Source organism: Idiotropiscis lumnitzeri, chromosome 5 (assembly GCF_059441095.1).
Source record: "Idiotropiscis lumnitzeri isolate Australia: NSW breed Sydney's pygmy pipehorse chromosome 5, RoL_Ilum_1.0, whole genome shotgun sequence".
Lineage (NCBI taxonomy): Eukaryota > Metazoa > Chordata > Actinopteri > Syngnathiformes > Syngnathidae > Idiotropiscis > Idiotropiscis lumnitzeri.
Genome location: NC_142395.1, coordinates 7,172,582 through 7,191,952, shown reverse-complemented (window position 1 = coordinate 7,191,952; position 19,371 = coordinate 7,172,582). Strand labels below are relative to the sequence as shown.

The 19,371-nt window shown below is 39.8% G+C and overlaps 2 protein-coding genes across 3 annotated transcripts in view; both read left to right on the top strand.

Moving 5' to 3' along the window:
* map1aa (microtubule-associated protein 1Aa) overlaps positions 1–19,371 on the top strand; it is a 47,560-nt gene that overhangs the window by 16,272 nt on the left and 11,917 nt on the right. For both annotated transcript variants that reach the window (XM_088295263.1, XM_088295264.1), the window contains 2 exons: positions 17,746–17,828; positions 19,177–19,317. In XM_088295263.1, coding sequence (XP_088151389.1) covers positions 17,746–17,828; positions 19,177–19,317 — 224 coding nt within the window. The remainder of the gene's footprint in view (positions 1–17,745; positions 17,829–19,176; positions 19,318–19,371) is intronic.
* Positions 2,471–15,902, top strand: LOC148336758 (N-lysine methyltransferase KMT5A-A-like). The gene is made up of 5 exons (XM_088295280.1): positions 2,471–5,111; positions 6,070–6,207; positions 6,303–6,465; positions 8,761–8,953; positions 14,911–15,902. Exons 1-5 carry the CDS (start codon positions 4,964–4,966, stop codon positions 14,983–14,985), a joined length of 717 nt encoding a protein of 238 aa, XP_088151406.1. The 5' UTR covers positions 2,471–4,963; the 3' UTR covers positions 14,986–15,902.

The window sequence follows — 19,371 nt, the reverse complement described above, 5'->3', positions numbered from 1 at the left end:
AGTGCAAGCAGATGATTTGGTTCTCTAGGGCAGCTGTCCAGTCTCCAATCATTTTTTTAACACGGACTGGTTTCACTTTGACATATTTTGACGACCAGCTTAGCCACTATGCAGCGAGCTACTTGAACAACATTGACGGCGGCCCTCTTGTCAGCCACTGTTGACGCCCCGCTTGTTGTGCTTTGCACGGATGTTTCTTGTGTGACTGATAAGTGAAATTTGCTATGCCAACTTTGTTGCTGTTCAGTATTGATGGACAGTGACCATTTTTTACACGGTCTGACTGAAATGAAGCCACCTCGAGCGGAAACAGTTGAAATGGTAAACTACTATATTAAATGCTAATGCTAATAAATACCAGTTAATGATGTCATCAATTTCAGTTGAAGTGTTTTGATCAGGTATGCCTATTGCAACAATATTCAATATTATCTTACTAGTTAACAGTAAAAAAAAATGCCAAAAGCTTAATCTTTTTAAAATATATTAGCCCAATCCCAATATGTACAGTCCTTATTGAAGTGTATGTGTAGTAGAAGGACACGTATTGTTTGAAAAGCGCAGTTTACGAGTGTCTAAAAATTGTGTGTTAGGTCATCGACTTGCTCCACTGTGTCGGAACTGCATCATCAAACATGGCGTCACTGTTTGTTGTTTTGGCAGTATTGCTACTTAGATTGTTATGTTGGCACCCTGTGTAACGATAGCTGCGTCTCCACTCCAAAGTGTCTCCCAGTGTTTATAACACCCCATTTAATAACATGAAGACTTGCGACTCTTGGTCCAAAGCGGCTAATGTATGTACAAATTGGTTTTTATGGCTAAATTTAGTCATTGTGGCTTTTAATCAGGTGTGTTTTATAGTCTGAAATTTACGGTAAGTGGAAGTGAATAGGAAATTAGCCAGCTAATGAGCTTTAAATAATGTTTATGAATTTCCTCTCGTCATACGCGGATGTTTCTTTATTGATTTTTTATTTTGATTTTTTATTTTGGTCTAGGGGCACAGTGTGGTGAAATGCAATGGCGGAGCACTTTAAAAGAACAAGGGAACGATGGACATTTGTTTTATGAATAAAGACACAGGGACGAATACGGAAGTGTGCCCAGGGCTCGGACATTGGACGGGCTGGCAAAATAGGGTGAAGTGCACATCTCTGATGTAGACTTTCACTTATTGTATTGTATCATAAAATAACAGCGATCCAGTACCGGTTCTGACAGGTCCTTCGCAACTGGGCTCGCAGCTCAAAAAGGCTTAATTCAATGCAAGACAATACAATTTTATTAATGTTGGCCCCTGGCTGCTTGCCCATTGGTCGAGCAGAATTGTTACCGATGCCATCGTAATATTTGACAATACACACAGCTAGAAACGACAAAACTAAACACACGTCAACATTAGCTTGACTGACGGTTCTAGATGTTTGCACTATTTTATTTATTCAATAATTAGCTAATAGGTTTATTACAAGAAATTACACATGGGCAAAAATGTTACAGATGCTCTACATTATTTTTTCAAATGAAATACTTATTTTGCCCACTTTCTTGCAAACCTCACCTTACTCTTGAATAAAAGGTGTCTGTTGCCATGAGCCACATGGTGAAACGTACCGCAAAAACAGGAGACTTCATTGTCCTACATTCTTGTTGTTTCTTAGCATGTTTCACTCTGTGGCTTTTAGCCTCAACTTTGACAGACTGTGTCAAATTAAGTCCTAAACTTAACTGATAGCCCTCTTTTAATGTCACTTGGAACTTCATTTACAATAGCTTAAATGACTGGAATAAAGGCTAATGTCGCATAAAGTTCGACATTTATTCATATACCGTCACATGAGCTTGAACCTTATTAAAACCATGGACGATATTGTTAACTCGCTTTTATTATGCGCCCTCTTGTACTTTTCCATGTTGGTTAAAACAATAAACTCTCACCCTTTCACAATTTCATTAGCAGCTGAGCTGCACAATGTGCGATTTTTAGTGGGCCACAGAGAACCATCCATCTACAAATACAAATTGGACCACAGTTTGTTTACTCATCAAACATTGTGCCGAACAATGGCTGGTCATTGTTTTACGCAGCCTTGTAGTAGTCGTCAATATTTCCCTTTCCGACCAGTCTAATGAAGGTGTCTTCTAATGAAATGTAAATAATGAAGCAGAAAGAGAAGCAGCAAAGTCTTTCACACTAAATTTAGCTCCCATTTAAGTGATTGCATTTGTGTGATGCTGTTGCTGCTTCTCACTCTGAACACGATGTGATGCTGCGTGCGTACTGTCATGCAGCATAAGCCATCCCTCCCTCTTGCAGAAATGCTGCAATGCGTCTCCCTCAGCCAAGACTGGGTCAGTGTAACTCAGCTTACAGAGACAACCACATCAGTGTCCCCATGGCAACAACCAATGAGGCTTGTGAAGCCTGTGATTGCTTAAATTTGTGTGTGTTTGTTTTCATGCATTGCAGGGACATTTGACCTGAAAACACACAACACCGCAAGGACAATTTGAATTACGAGGACACAGCCCATGTCCTCATAATTCGGACAATGCTATCATGTTGCTAAGGGTGTAGAATGCTTAAATTCCAAATTTTAGCCAATGTCCCTTTAAACCATAATAACATGAATGTTGTGTATTATTGTGTGTGAGAAAACGCCCCTGTAGGTAGGACCTTGTATTGCACCCCCTACTTAATAATTCACACTGTGTGTATTTCACAGCTTTTGATTGGCTGATGGTCATTTGTCCCCACGATGCCCCCATAATTTCTGTTTTTGTCAAAATGCTTTGTGTTTATGTGTGTGAGTGCATGTCCCCGTAATGTTTTTTGTCAAAATGCTGTGTGTTTTTGTGAGCGCTTGTTTGCCGAGACAGAGCCTTCTTCACAGCCACCAACCCCTTCCTATCATAACAATATGACAATCCGTGTTGCTGTCACGGTGTTGGTACTAACTAGGGATGGAAAGATTAATCTATAATGTATATATTGATTTAAACTGCTTAAAATATGCATCGATGTAACAAAAAGTATCTGTATGCACACCACTCTCTCATGACAGTGTTGCAAGAAAACTACATATCTGCAATGACTTATCTGCAATGCACTTGTGTATTAGTGGTAATTCGGGTCATCCTTGATGCTGTCATGCTTGCCGGTCGGCGAGGAGGGGGGTGGACCCAAGAATGCGGGGAAGCCAGGCATAAGGGTAACTTAAAGGGGAATTTATTAAATTAATCAAGACGAGGACAAACAACGTGGCGTGGACAAACAAACGTGGCAGGGTGCAAAATAACAAAGGCAAACTAAACGTGACAAAACTGGGTCGAGGACGAGAACAAAAACTGGGACGAAGTACAAAACGAGATCGAGGCGAGAGTCGTAAAGTCCGTAAGGCAGCAACAGGGAGCAAGCGGGATAATGATCCGACACTGGGTTGATGGCATGGGAAGCTTAAATAGTCCGGTAATAAGGGGAGCAGATGGGGATCAGGTGTGTGATGGGTAACGATGAGCAGGTGCGTGACTGGTGAGGAAGGAGTGCTGAGGGGAAACGCCCCACTCAGCTGACAAAACAACAACAAAACCGCATGCACGCGAAAACAAAAACAAAACCCTGTCATGCCCGACGTGGATCATGACAGATTCAAAACAGAAGCATTGTGGGTAGTGAAGTTTCATAGATAAACTGTGTCAGCGTGAGCAATGGAGTCCGAAAGTGGACACATTTCACGGATTTACTTTTCACAAGGTCTACATCCTTTTCATAGTAGCGTGCCTGGGATGAACAAGCATCTAAAAAGTTTGCATGTTTTGATTGATGCCAGACTTCATTTCTGACGTAGGGACAGTTGTGTCTGGATGCGAGCTGTAGTTAACACACACAAAATAATAGGGCTGGGCGATAAACCGGAAATTTACCGTTACCGAAATTTATTCCAATAACCAACATCATTTTGCCCATGTTGGTAAATCCGGTGTTTAAAAAAAAAAAGAAAGGAAAAGTCTTTTCTGTCTGTGGCTATGTTCATGCCCCTTTACGATGGCTACAGCGCATGTCGTCACATGACTCCACCCATCTGAACAGGAAAGTAAATTGATGACTCGGTAGTGGCTAGCGATTCAAATCAAGTAGCGGATGCCTCCTGGACGCCTCCCTGGTGAGGTGTTCCGGGCATGTCCCACCGGCAGGAGGCCCAGAGGACGACCCAGGACACGCTGGAGAGACTACGTCTCCCGGCTGGCCTGGGAACGCCTGGGCATCCCTCCGGCAGAGCTGGAAGATGTGGCTGGGGAGCGGGAAGTCTGGGCTTCCCTGCTGAAGCTGCTGCCCCCGCGACCCGACCCCGGATAAGCGGCGGATAATGGATGGATGGATGGATGGACTTTCAATCCTCCGTATGTTGAGTGTGGCTTAATTACTGCTACATTAAGATAATCTTCAGGTGGGCTGTCTTGAGCCAGCCAAATCATTCTGTTATGTTACAATTAGTCACAATTTTGACAGTAATTTGTTAGCCAATCACTTAAAAATATCTCCACATTTGCAATAAAACTATTATTGTTAATAACTGCACTAATTTTTTGCCTCAAATATATAAAAAAATAAATATAGAAAGGATTTATTATATATTAAAAAAATCTGAAATATAGGGCTATTTTCACCTTAACTTTTTCTGGTGATTAGGCCATCTATGATTTGCAATAGTCACTGAAAATCAGCAAGTGGACTTGGGCCAAAATTAATGATATAACTAAATGAGTTATTTAATTGTTTCAATTGTTATTCATTTCAACAAGAAAAATACACACACCGTACAGTGGTTGACAGTTGTTTATGACCATCATTCCGAACAGCTGGCAGCAAAGACAGAGAGAATCTGTCAGAGCCATACACTGTTCCATTATTTACCATTCCATTCTGTCTACATGACATGATTTTGAATATGTGCCAAAAATGTACTATATGAATTTCGGCGCGATGATGGCCGGATTGTGCGCAAGCATTGATCAGCTGCTCCTAATGGATATTGCACCGGAAGTACCGCGGCCGTTCCATTTGGTCGTCCTAATCGGCACGTTTCACCTGCAGCTCTCCCCCAAAGGTAAGGCTCAGCTTTCTCGATATTGTTTTCCTCCGGGATTCGTTTCGGGAGCGTTTTTTTTAAATGTTGGTCGCTTGTGTAAACTGCAATTACATGTAATTGCGGGCAAATGAATATTAATGCAAGTTCAGTGTAGTCTGGCGCTTCCCAGTTAGCATCGCTAGCTAACCGGGAAGCATCGCTAGCTAACGTTAGCATCGCTAACCGTCAATTGAGTTAGAGAACTGCTTATTGAAATCGCAAACAGACAGACTGAACATGACGTTTTTGGTGGATTGGTAGATGAATGTGTAGATATACTGAGGAAAGCATTGGTATCAATGTATGTCCGTGTATTGTGGAGTATTGATGTTAATTTCTTTTGTGATTAAGAGGCCTACCTCCCTAACTTCATGCATTGCTACTATAGCACTGCAATTTATTCATTTAAAGTACAATTACCTTTGCGGTTTTAAATAATAATCTAAATGTTCTAAATAATTACTAGGTCTCATCAATATGGACAAAATTTGGGTACTTCTGCACTCATAATTTGGTAAAATGCTGCATTTATTCTTAAATCTGAACTCTTTTAATGAAAACATATATTCTATTAGTGTTTATTTTTACACCTCGTTTCTACTGACAATTAGTAGAGCTGTGCTGTGACACATGCAGTACATTTTATTTTGTTTTTTATTGTATTTACTACACTGGCTCGTGTATTACTTAAATCTGAACTCTTTTAATGAAAACATATTATAGTCTATTAGTGTATTTTTACACCTCGTTTCTACTGACAATTAGTAGAGCTGTGCTGTGACACATGCAGTATATTTTATTTAGTTTTCCATCGTATTTACTACACTGGCTCTTGTGGTACACTGAAATACTGAAAGTCAACTGCAAAACAGTTATACTAAACTAATTATACACCGGATAGTTTAACTTGTAATTCCCCCTTTATGGCTTTATTTAGGTATTCATCTTCTGCAAGCTATCTCAGCAATGAGGCCACAGAGAACCAAGGTTAAACCTAAAGAAGAGGCAGAATATTTTGTTTCCTTGGGCAAGGACAAGGATAGGTTCATCATAAAATATATCAATTCATTTAAAGGTGAGGATTGGCAATCACTTCTTTAGTTTGAGCCTTGTTTTCATCATTGTTTTAATTTATTGATTCTAATTCATCCTAATTCTTTCCCTTGTAAGGTCGAGGAGTGTTCAGTTCCTGCCATTTACAGAAGGGAGACTTTCTGATAGAATATCGAGGTGAACTGATTAGCCAACAGGAGCGTGAAAACAGACTTAAAATCTACCATGATGCCCTGAAGGTTTTCTTGTTTGAGTTTCGCTTCAATGGAAAAAGACTATGGTATGTTTATATTGCGTGTTGTCAACAATATAAAAACCTGGTACTTTGTATCGTGGTAGTACTACATTGTAAAATATAAGTTGACTTTAGTTGACAAAAAACAACTCCCCTCATAAAAAGTGTGACTTAGACATTATTGATTTCAGGAACATATTTGATTGAGTGTTCAGTACTCAAACTCAAAAACATTTCATAGTTAATGATAAGCGTGCAGCATTCTAAATACATTTGACTACAGTAACTTATATGGGTTCTGAACTATTAAAAGTAAATTTCATTTAATGTTCAGAAGCTTTGATTTCTTATATTCTCTTTTGGATGGATGAGTAAAACTAAAGCCAACTTAACTTTTTATCTGAATAATTTTGCAACAGAAATGACATTGGCACTTGCTAATTTAATTAAAAACATCTGGCAGTAATAACCCCAAAAAGCCAATGACAGAACAGAATAAGTGGAATGAACAGTTCTTAAAAATTGTAACCATACATTTAATAAGAGAATAGAAGTTTGAATATTAACAAAATCAAACAATGAATGAAAACTGCAGTCAAATCCACGTTTCATTCGATCTGTATTCATTTGGACATCAAAGATGAAATAATTAACTAATGTCCATTTTATGCACAGAACAATAACCACAATATGACAATGTGTGATATGAATTACTTTGATTTTAATCTTTAGTCAGGGTTGTAGCGAGCAATAGTAAAGATAACTTTAGCTAGGTATTTGCCACAGTCAGCCACAGTTCACAGAGTGATTCTTCAGACAATTTAAAATCATGAACAATCCCTAGGGATGTAAAGATTCATTGAAAAGTGATTTAATATAATTATAAACTGCTCAAAATATGCATTGATCTAAAAAAAATTTAAAAATCGATTCGCAACACTATGTTAATCAGAGCCGCTCTCTCATGTCTTTGCTGGGGAAAAAACTGCATCGCTACGCATAATTTCTAAATAAAATGTAAACTTCCCTTTCATAGCAACACAGCAGTGATGAACGAGCATTAATAAAGGAAACGCGTTGCGGCTGACACCCGATTTAATTAGGGCAAGGACTGTCGTGTCTGAAAGCTAAATGTAGTTAACACGCACATGCTACCCAGTGCGTCTGATGGAACGTCGCACATGATGTCTCGTTGTAGTACGCTATCATAATGTAGCATCTACTGTGGGTTGTGGCCACGTTAGTCAGCGAACTAACGTATTAAAAATCAAAACACGTTTTTTTTTTATATACGTGTGATTGACACAGAAACAGCAAGAGCCAAAATGCTAACTTACGACCATGCACTGCGTGTCGCATTCATGAAGTCGGAAAATTCAACACCCAAATTCTAACATGATGCATTTGGCTCAGGCCATTAACGGCAACACCCAACAATAAATACATTTGAAAATTAAAAAACATAAAAACAATGGATTTGTGCTCAAGAAAAGTGAAATATGTTTACAAGCATTTCTTTTAATGTTTATAGGTAGTTTCATAATAGTGCAATTCGGCATAGTGTATAGTTTTTGGTTCCATTCAAGATGGACTCAACATTTACATGCTTGCGCTAAACATCAACGCGTATTTCGTTTGTTGATCGCTGCAGCAATCACACGAGCGCTCAGAAACGAGCGTGACAGAGCAATTAAAAAAAAATAAATAAATAATCAAATCAATATCGTGAACTGAAAATCGAATCAAATAGGGGCTTGCGTGAATCGTTACATCCCTAACAATCTCTTATTTAGACGAGAGCAGTGTTACTAGTAACACTAGTGGATTATAAAATAATCACTTAAGCACAGTTAAGTTGCATTTAACGTTTAAGTTAACCACATTTGTACATAATCTTTAACAACTGCTTTTCAACATTTATTAAAGTACCATTTTTTTATGTACCAAGTACCATATATTTTGATTTAATCATTATCATAAGTACAGTTTTATTTTAATAGATCTACATTGAGGCACTATGTTAATGGTCAAACTGCATAGTAATACAGTGGCTTAAATAATCGAAATATAATCTCTCGGTTTTTAGCCTACTGCGCAATGGTGCTAAAATCAAATTTTACTTTACTTAATTTCATCAAGTTAAGTATACTTTCTAAACACGAATTGCTAGTAATTTAAAATTATTGTTCAAAAGTTGCTAAACTAAATTTGGTTTACACTTTTATATTGGTCTTTTATTTTGCCATTGACATTGGAGTGGAAAAAGTGGTGGTGATGTATAGATGGTGTGCTTCTGTCATTATGCATTTCAAATCAATTATATATTTTTTACAATTTCAGTATTGATGCAGCCAGAGAAGACAATTCCCTTGGGAGACTAGTGAATGATGATCACATCTGCCCAAATAGCAGAATGCAGTTGATCACTTTGGGCAGACAGCCGCACCTGTGTTTGTTTGCCATCAAGGACATTGAGCCGGGGGAAGAGATCACGTACAATTATGGTGATTCTGACTTCCCATGGCGACTAAAGGTAGAAACAATTTCATTTTCAACAAGTGTTAATCAGTTGTTTGAGTTTAAATGAATTTCCCAGTAATGTAACTATGAACAGGTGCACCAGTTGGGGGTTGCACAACCACATCGTGCTTCCAGATCTATGTAGTTGGGGTGCGCATCTCCCCATCAAAGACGGTTCGATACGCGTCTCGATGCATGGGGTGTACCGAGAACATGCATATTAGTACAAAATGTAAAACATTTTGGTGTTTAAAAAATCACACGCATACTAACATACAAAATCATACTTGACAAAGTAATTTTCTTACATCATTACTTTGTGTGCATTTCCACTGCGAAGACGCTTGATCGAGTTCTCAGCGCTTAGTCAGTTCATTGCGCTCACAGTCCTCACTGTGCATATTGTTGTCAGGTACCCAAATCTGTGGAAACTGTATTCAGACACTGTCAATGTTGAAGTAGTTATTAGAGCTGAACTTTCTCTGAACTTGAAGTTCTGCACAGTCCTCCCTGTACATATTCTTGTCAGGTACAGACATTCTGAGAACAGTGTATTCAAACATTGTGAGTGTTGAATTGGTTATAGAGGCTCAAAATTCTCAGCGCTCGACGTAATACACAGTTCTCACTGTGCATATTCTTGTCAGGTACCCGCATACGGAGGACAGTGTATTCAGAGACTGTAAATGATGAACTGGTTGTAGGGGTGAGAAATTCTCAGCGCTCAAAGTTAGAGACAGTCCTTATGTGCATTTTCTGTCTGGTACTGACACTCTGACAATGTATCCAGAAGCTGTTCATAATGTAGTTATAAGAGCTGAATTTTCTCAGACCTTGAAGTTCTGCACAGTCCTCCCTGTACATATTCTTGTCAGGTACAGACATTCTGAGAACAGTGTATTCAAACATTGTGAGTGTTGAATTGGTTATAGAGGCTCAAAATTCTCAGCGCTCCACGTAATACACAGTTCTCACTGTGCATATTCTTGTCAGGTACCCGCATACGGAGGACAGTGTATTCAGAGACTGTAAATGATGAACTGGTTGTAGGGGTGAGAAATTCTCAGCGCTCAAAGTTAAAGACAGTCCTTATGTGCATTTTCTGTCTGGTACTGACACTCTGAGGACAGTGTATCCAGAAGCTGTTCATAATGTAGTTATTAGAGCTGAACTTTCTCAGAGCTTGAAGTTCTGTACAGTAGGGCTGGGCGATAAACCGAAAATTTACCGTTACCGAAATTTAATACACTGACCGACATCATTTTGCCCATGTCGGTAAATTCGGTGTTTAAAAAAAAAAAAGAAGTGTTGTCTGTCTGCGGCTATGTTGATTCCCCTCTAAGACGGCTCCAGCGGCTGTAGTCACGTGACTCCACCCAGCTGAACCAAAAAAAAAGGAAAACAGACGCGGTCGTAGCTGGCGATTCAAATCAAGAAAGGGCTGACACGGCTGAAGACGAAGTAACGCTAGTTGAAGTTGTTCCTGTCGCGCTTCTCCCGAAAAGAAATTCGACATCTGGCGTTTGGAAATGTTTTTGGTTCCATAAAGACGATGTTTGAGCAAAAGAACATGAACTACACAATGTGTCGTAAGCACCCAAAACAGCGCGTCCAACCTTTTCTTTTTCACCTCCCACAAAACAATCATTCTGTGCTGAAAGTTCAAAGGGAGAAGCTAGGTTCGACCAGTGACAACAGCCCATAACGGAGGCGACACCATACGAGAGAACGTCTCAGAGGTGGACGCGATAGCCTAGCACATAGCTAAAGATATAGCTCCTCTAGTTACAATGGAGCGGACAGTATTTAAACGTCTCATGAAAGTAGCCGACAAGAGGTACGAAAATATTTGTCGCAAACCGTACTTCCCAATATGGACAACATCGGGACGGGAGCGGAGACATGTCAAGCATTTTGCATCCACATCCGACTTATGGTCGCAACATGGATCCCTGTTTGAGCCTGAATGTGCATTACATAGACGACAAGTGGCGACTGCACACCAGAGTACTCAAGATGGCACATTTTCCCGATGATGCACACTTGTTTATTTACATGGGCTTTTTTCCCCCATTTTATTTAGCATTTTATTTGCAGACCACACTAGCTCCTTTGCACATGGTATTATTTATATTGTTTACAAGAGACCTTTACACAAACCTAGGCCTTTGCACATGGCATTACAGCACCTTGGTGCAATCTATTTGCAGAAAAGATTTTGCGAGAGGTACTCTTTTTCTCCTGTTCTTTGTGACATTGTTAACGTCATTTAAAGCAAGCTATTAGGAATGTTTATTCAAATGATTTTAGTAATTCTATTTTTCATTGAAAGTAATGTGTACCAGTTGGTCAATAAAAACAGTTAATATGCATTTCCTGCATTTATTTTGATTTTGGTCCACGGGCGGAAATTTATCGTGCATTTATTGTTATCGAGGCAAAATCGCTGAATTTATCACAATATTGATTTGCGGTCACATCGCCCAGCCCTACTGCGCAGTCCTCCCTGTACATATTCTTGTCAGGTACAGACATTCTGAGAACAGTGTATTCAAACATTGTGAGTGTTGAATTGGTTATAGAGGCTCAAAATTCTCAGCGCTCGACGTAATACACAGTTCTCACTGTGCATATTCTTGTCAGGTACCCGCATACGGAGGACAGTGTATTCAGAGACTGTAAATGATGAACTGGTTGTAGGGGTGAGAAATTCTCAGCGCTCAAAGTTAGAGACAGTCCTTATGTGCATTTTCTGTCTGGTACTGACACTCTGAGGACAGTGTATCCAGAAGCTGTTCATAATGTAGTTATTAGAGCTGAACTTTCTCAGAGCTTGAAGTTCTGTACAGTAGGGCTGGGCGATAAACCGAAAATTTACCGTTACCGAAATTTAATACACTGACCGACATCATTTTACCCATGTCGGTAAATTCGGTGTTTAAAAAAAAAAAGAAGTGTTGTCTGTCTGCGGCTATGTTGATGCCCCTCTAAGACGGCTCCAGCGGCTGTAGTCACGTGACTCCACCCAGCTGAACCAAAAAAAAAGGAAAACAGACGCGGTCGTAGCTGGCGATTCAAATCAAGAAAGGGCTGACACGGCTGAAGACGAAGTAACGCTAGTTGAAGTTGTTCCTGTCGCGCTTCTCCCGAAAAGAAATTCGACATCTGGCGTTTGGAAATGTTTTTGGTTCCATAAAGACGATGTTTGAGCAAAAGAACATGAACTACACAGTGTGTCGTAAGCACCCAAAACAGCGCGTCCAACCTTTTCTTTTTCACCTCCCACAAAACAATCATTCTGTGCTGAAAGTTCAAAGGGAGAAGCTAGGTTCGACCAGTGACAACAGCCCATAACGGAGGCGACACCATACGAGAGAACGTCTCAGAGGTGGACGCGATAGCCTAGCACATAGCTAAAGATATAGCTCCTCTAGTTACAATGGAGCGGACAGTATTTAAACGTCTCATGAAAGTAGCCGACAAGAGGTACGAAAATATTTGTCGCAAACCGTACTTCCCGATATGGACAACATCGGGACGGGAGCGGAGACATGTCAAGCATTTTGCATCCACATCCGACTTATGGTCGCAACATGGATCCCTGTTTGAGCCTGAATGTGCATTACATAGACGACAAGTGGCGACTGCACACCAGAGTACTCAAGATGGCACATTTTCCCGATGATGCACACTTGTTTATTTACATGGGCTTTTTTCCCCCATTTTATTTAGCATTTTATTTGCAGACCACACTAGCTCCTTTGCACATGGTATTATTTATATTGTTTACAAGAGACCTTTACACAAACCTAGGCCTTTGCACATGGCATTACAGCACCTTGGTGCAATCTATTTGCAGAAAAGATTTTGCGAGAGGTACTCCTTTTCTCCTGTTCTTTGTGACATTGTTAACGTCATTTAAAGCAAGCTATTAGGAATGTTTATTCAAATGATTTTAGTAATTCTATTTTTCATTGAAAGTAATGTGTACCAGTTGGTCAATAAAAACAGTTAATATGCATTTCCTGCATTTATTTTGATTTTGGTCCACGGGCGGAAATTTATCGTGCATTTATTGTTATCGAGGCAAAATTGCTGAATTTATCACAATATTGATTTTCGGTCACATCGCCCAGCCCTACTGCACAGTCCTCCCTGTACATAGTCTTGTCAGGTACAGACATTCTGAGAACAGTGTATTCAAACATTGTGAGTGTTGAATTGGTTATAGAGGCTCAAAATTCTCAGCGCTCCACGTAATACACAGTTCTCACTGTGCATATTCTTGTCAGGTACCCGCATACGGAGGACAGTGTATTCAGAGACTGTAAATGATGAACTGGTTGTAGGGGTGAGAAATTCGCAGCGCTCAAAGTTAGAGACAGTCCTTATGTGCATTTTCTGTCTGGTACTGACACTCTGGCAGTGTATCCAGAAGCTGTTCATAATGTAGTTATAAGAGCTGAATTTTCTCAGACCTTGAAGTTCTGCACAGTCCTCCCTGTACATATTCTTGTCAGGTACAGACATTCTGAGAACAGTGTATTCAAACATTGTGAGTGTTGAATTGGTTATAGAGGCTCAAAATTCTCAGCGCTCGACGTAATACACAGTTCTCACTGTGCATATTCTTGTCAGGTACCCGCATACGGAGGACAGTGTATTCAGAGACTGTAAATGATGAACTGGTTGTAGGGGTGAGAAATTCTCAGCGCTCAAAGTTAGAGACAGTCCTTATGTGCATTTTCTGTCTGGTACTGACACTCTGAGGACAGTGTATCCAGAAGCTGTTCATAAATGAACTTGTTATATATCCTCGGCTGTCCTTTGACTTCATCCTTGACTTACTTGTTGTTACTCACACTTGTTTGTGAAATGCTGTCGAGTTATGGCATAACGGGGCTCTGTTTTTATCATGTGACGAAAGCCCTCATTCAACACAGAGTATGGTCGTACATCGTTAACAATACACCGGGTTATTGAGGCTGTTATTACCTTTCCTCTCACTGAGTTGAGGGCGAGTTTCGATCAGAAGAAATCTTGTAGGTTTGCGTCTTTTTCTGTACGTGTGTTAGTGTTAGCCGTGCCTGATTTCACGTGAAATCCATGCCTCCTCACCAAATGAGTGCAAAGATTTGTCGTACTACTTGTGTATTTTAGTGCCGATGTACAGTCTTTGCATATGGCGATACTTTAATCCAGAACTCCATTCTTTTTATTAAATCCGAATTTCTACCATACTTTGGATTTTAAACTTGCTGGGGCATTGTGAACCTCGTCCGAATTTTCCACTACTGCTCTCAATCCATCACAAACTTGAAGCGCTATCTGACGGAACATCGTCAAGTCTCGGGTGACTTTTGAAAAATGGATATGCAGTTGTCACAAGCAAGTTTATGAATATTCTCATTCATCCAAGTCATTTTAATTGACATGGCATTTAATCGATCGATTTAAACCGATTCATCTCATTTTTACCGGGCCATCGGCCGGCTCAAGCTATTTTTAAACCGGTTCGTTTGTCTGTGCACCGACGCACTCGCATCGTTTAAATCAAAACCGGTTATCTGGTCCAAATCGGGTTTTCGTTACATCCCTAATATATATAGTTTGAACTATTAATTCTTCTCAATACATACTGTGCATGTGCGACATTGGGTACAGTCTCATCTCTTTCTAAGAATTAAATTTTATTTGTATTTTTGTACTTTTTGGCACAAGGCTTCAACTGAAACTGACATTGAAGTTCGTAAAAAGGTGTATATTTTCCTTCCCCACAATGCCCAATGTTCACGATTTGGGCTGGGCATTTATGTAGCGTTGACATTATCGTCAACATTGCTTCACGGTGTGCAGTTTACCATTCTCGAGTGTTGATACTGTCTGAAAAATAAAAGAAAAATTGTGGTGCACTTGCATATCTTACTAAGAATTAAGCTTAGTTTGTATTTTTGTCTTCATCTGCACAAGGCTCCAACTGAAACGGATACCGACGTAGCAGGCACAACTTCAGACTGCACAAAAGATGGCAAACAGGTGACTTAATTAAGGAGGGCAAATTGGCGAGTAAAGTACAGTGTGACCAATGCAAGACAGCGGAACATCCCATTTTAGCAAATCGCACTGTACAAAATATTCGGGATTTTGTAAGAAATCGTGGCACTTCCTTGAAAAAAAAAGTGGCGGGTAAGTAGCCCGGTTTTCTGTTTTTTTTTTTGTTTTTTTTTCTTTTAGAGTGAAAGAGCTGTTTTAAGCATGGCGTTAATCATCACAAAAAAAGTGGCAAGTGAGTAGCCTGGTATTCTGTTTTTTTCTGTTGAAAATTTAAAGAGCTGTTTTAAGCATAGAGTTGTATCATGCCATTAAACTGTGAGTCCACATTTACTGCCCCGTTTGTATCTTTTTTTGCCTATTATTAAACTGTACATGATATAGATAACCTGCTGACATACAAAGCATGCTTTATTAACATGCTCGTCAGTCTTAAAATTGTAATTTTATAACATGTGCTCAAGACCTGGTGTGGCTTTGCATTTCAGTGTCAATGTGCAAAACAATTCATCCTCATCAGGTGAGTCTTTTTAGTGTATGAGTAAAAGCCAAGCCTCATTAAGTTATGCCCTTCAAGTCACTTAAGTGACAGTTTTGCTGTGTGTTGACTGTTGACACTGACCTTATAATGTGAGTTGGTTATCACAGTTACTATTTTTGTCATGGGCGTGGCTTATTTTGCTCATTATCAGTGACCTCATAATGACGTTTTTTTTCAGGTTTTACTTTTTCTGTTAGATTGTGTTTTTTCAAGTTTTGAAGTGAAATTCTCCTGGACGACCCAAAAAAAAAATTTTTGGCACAAGTCCCGTCTCTCTAGGATGAGCAGAAAGGGGTGTCCCTGTAATACATAATCATGTCTGGTTTGGAAAAATCGTCCTTGTAATGCATAGAAACATGTATGTGTGTGTGTGTGTGTGGAGAATATTTTTAATGGGCATAGGATAACACCAGGGGAGAAATAAGTGGAGGAGTTGGTGAAGGGTGGGTGGTTGCTCAAATACTTTCTCGCGTGGTAGTGATGACATATGCTGAAGGACACAGCAGTATTATTAACCTATCCTATTTGTCCATTTTGGTTGTGCTTTGTTATCCATACCATGCTCATACACCGATTTTGGAACCCGGCCCAGATCATTTCTTGGATACTTTCTATGTTGCTTTGTCATTGTATGAGTCATGTTGTTATTTTCTGGCTGTCATCCATCTATCTATCGATCCATCTAGCTTTTAGTGCTATCAAGTGATTAAAATGTTATCACAAACTTGTCCATAATTGATAACGGTTAATCGCATTTTTCAACTAAAATTTTCGATGAAGCTTGTAACATATTTACTTGAGTAAAATCTTGGAATTAATGTGGGGGGTGGGAAATATGAAAGTATATTTTGAATCAAAGCTTTCTTTGATCCTTGAATATGATTATTTTTCATTAAAATCCCCTGTAAAATGACAACCTGCTTGCCACCACACTTATGCTGAATTCTCAGTTGAAGCCGCATATTTTAGCGCAAATATTTTAATTCTATACACGCAATACTTGACTCGGTTAGGGACGATTAATAACAGGAGTGGACAAAAACCCACTTCTCTTCTTGCTTAGTCAGTCCTTTTGAAAAAACTTCTTGTCCTTCGCCCTGCATTCCCAAAATGGGTCCCAGACAGAACATAGTGTTTCGTCCTTGGGACAGAATGCTCATCTCTGTACTGTCAAAGGTGGCAAAAGTACTTGAACAGTCGTACGCTATACTTAAATAGAATTGTGAAAAAAAAAAAAACTCTGGTAAAAGTAGAAGTAATGATTCAACTACTACTGCTTCAGTAAATGCAAGAAGGTTCAGACTGAAATACAAAAGTGAAAAATCAAAATGTAATTTTATTGTCAATTATTTGTAACACCTGTCGATTATTTAATGGAAAAAAATCCCTACATACAATATAGTTGACCTCTTTTTGTATTTTTAACATGGCCCACTCGGATTCGATGTCCCCTACCTTCCCCCACCATGTAAGCCAGCACACCTTTGGATGGTGATTGGTTGACAACTCCGCCCCTCTCTTTATCTGAGTGTCCGAAATACTGGCACCACCAAAAAACGTTCAACTGCGGCCAAGGGAGTCCTGGCGCTGAGTACATGTTTAAAAGCATGGTGTTCGTTCGGGATTATCTGTAATGTGCACCAAATTCCATTAACAGAACACTGCTCCGGTACCGATTTCGTGGTTGTGGGGGGATGCTATCCGCCCAATCACGCCCATCCAGGTCTCACTTGGGGCCCATGGGTGCAGGGTCACCCACCAGACACTTGACATTAAGGCCCACCACCAGGCTTGGCTCCAGACCTTGACCTGAAAAAAAAAAGATTATTTTTTTGTCAATAACAAAATCCTAATGGAAGAATATTACTAATATTTGCTCTGAACACAAATAGACCACACAAAGTGAGACCATTTGTGTTTGGTAGTTTGCTTCTTGGTGATACATTTTATCCTAAATCTTCTCAAATTGTTACAGTCGTTATATTGGCTGCCTGCTGTTCTCCCGCAGTCGTGTTTTTGGTCTGAAGAGGTGCTTTTCCAAGTGCAATTAACTTTCCGAGGGATTTTTAAGGCATTGAGTGTTACGATCAACTGTCAACCCATTTAGGTGATCGACAGTGTTTTCTATTTACTTTAAAATTACAACTATTCACTATCACCAGTTAGAATTTTTTTCTACACCATGTTTAATTTTTTCTGTGTGTTCACTTCAGGCCAGAGGATTCTCCAATATCAGAGTGACATCCTTGAGACAGTGGCGTTGGTTAACCCATCAGAAGAGGCGGTTTCTTCAGAGGTGAGCCATACCTGTGCAAGATAGTTCGTAAGAGAGTTTATCACCCTATCTCTAAGGAAAGAGCCTGAACAATTAATTCCGGACACTTGTCTACGGGATCTTTATCTTTCGGGCACCACCCACGGCTCGTGACCAGGTGAGGGTAGATCGACCGGTAAATAGGGAGCATCATTCCAGATACTGCACCAATACGCCTGTTTATCTCCCGCTCTAGCCTCCCCTCTCTTTTGAACAAGACCCCAAGATGCCCCCATTCTACTGAAGCAGCCAAGGATGAGTACACTGCTTGCATAGTCTTAATAGTTTGGGTGTCCCGCAAAGGTCACCAGAAAACAGGGGTGGGCAATTCTTTTTATTAAAATTTACAATATCTAACCCCATTATTATTTTAGCTTGACAATTCATGAACAATTTGTTTATTTTGGGTTTAAAATACATTTTTAAAAAATGAATAAATAAATGTATGCACATCTACTGTATAAAAGCCAAATTCACAAAGTTAATCATAGTGGTACAAAACAAACAAACCTATTTATCCATTTTTTGATTGTATCTCTAATGGCTTTTCATTGCACCTTTACCCTACTTTGCCGGTCCTTCCTCAGTCCTCGTCCTGACCACTGCGTAATGATTCATAAAATTACTCAGCCGCCATCCCCGTCCGTCTTTGTGCTTTTTCCTTGCTAACCTGCCCTCCACGTTATTTCTGTCCACATCTTTATGGTGAATGATCTGTACACACAGTACAAGCAACAAATATTTAGTTTAGCAGAATAATTGGCATGCATGTGACTGAAGGACGAGGGGATAAATCGAGTTGATATACGTTAGCTAGTGAGCAAGTCAGCACTTCTTTCCAGCTTTCTGTAACTTCTAGGTCCAAGTCTCCCATGCGATCATGGCTTGTTTTACGATGGTCTTTCGAACTGCCGCTCCCCTCCTAAGCATCATCTTTCCTTTTTCTGTACGATCACCATCATCATTAAGGAGGGAACAAGTTAATCAGAGGAGGATGACCTAAGAGAACGGGTCGGTCTTTTTACGTGGAGGAGGATGATGAGATACTGATGGTCATTGACAGCTTTGAAAGCGAGGAGGATATTTTATGAAATGCTGTGTTTACTGGGCAGCGAGCAATGTTGCCGGAGTACAAACGTGATTTGACTTGGGTCAAAATACGGGCAGTTTTGTGGATAAATAGTTTATGGGCTAAATTCCACTTCTTGTCTCTCTTACTTTTAAGTGTGAGCCAGCTGCTTTGGGGTGTGGTACCTCGTTTTATGGATATGCCATATTTGTGGTTTAAATTCAGACAAGTTATTGTGAAATGCTTGTGCACTCTACCCAGGTCCATTCTCTGATCACTGACTTGGCCGGAAATAAATTGCTGATACTGAGTGGGCAGAATTCTGACGAAGAAGGTGACCTTATTCTGCAAAGTGGGGTCTTCACCTGGCAACACTTCTCTGATATAATCTCCAACACTGAAGTAGGTGCAATATGAAATTTTTCTTCTTACGTCGTGGTGATTATTGAGTATTTT

What these genes read in the sequence shown, in the direction of transcription:
- LOC148336758 (XM_088295280.1), top strand. Translation starts at nt 4,964, where the DNA reads ATGTACTATATGAATTTCGGCGCGATGATGGCCGGATTGTGCGCAAGC. An exon ending in CCTGCAGCTCTCCCCCAAAG is followed by an intron (nt 5,112 to 6,069) that starts GTAAGGCTCAGC and finishes GGCTTTATTTAG; the next exon opens with GTATTCATCTTCTGCAAGCT. An exon ending in TTCAATGGAAAAAGACTATG is followed by an intron (nt 6,466 to 8,760) that starts GTATGTTTATAT and finishes TTACAATTTCAG; the next exon opens with TATTGATGCAGCCAGAGAAG.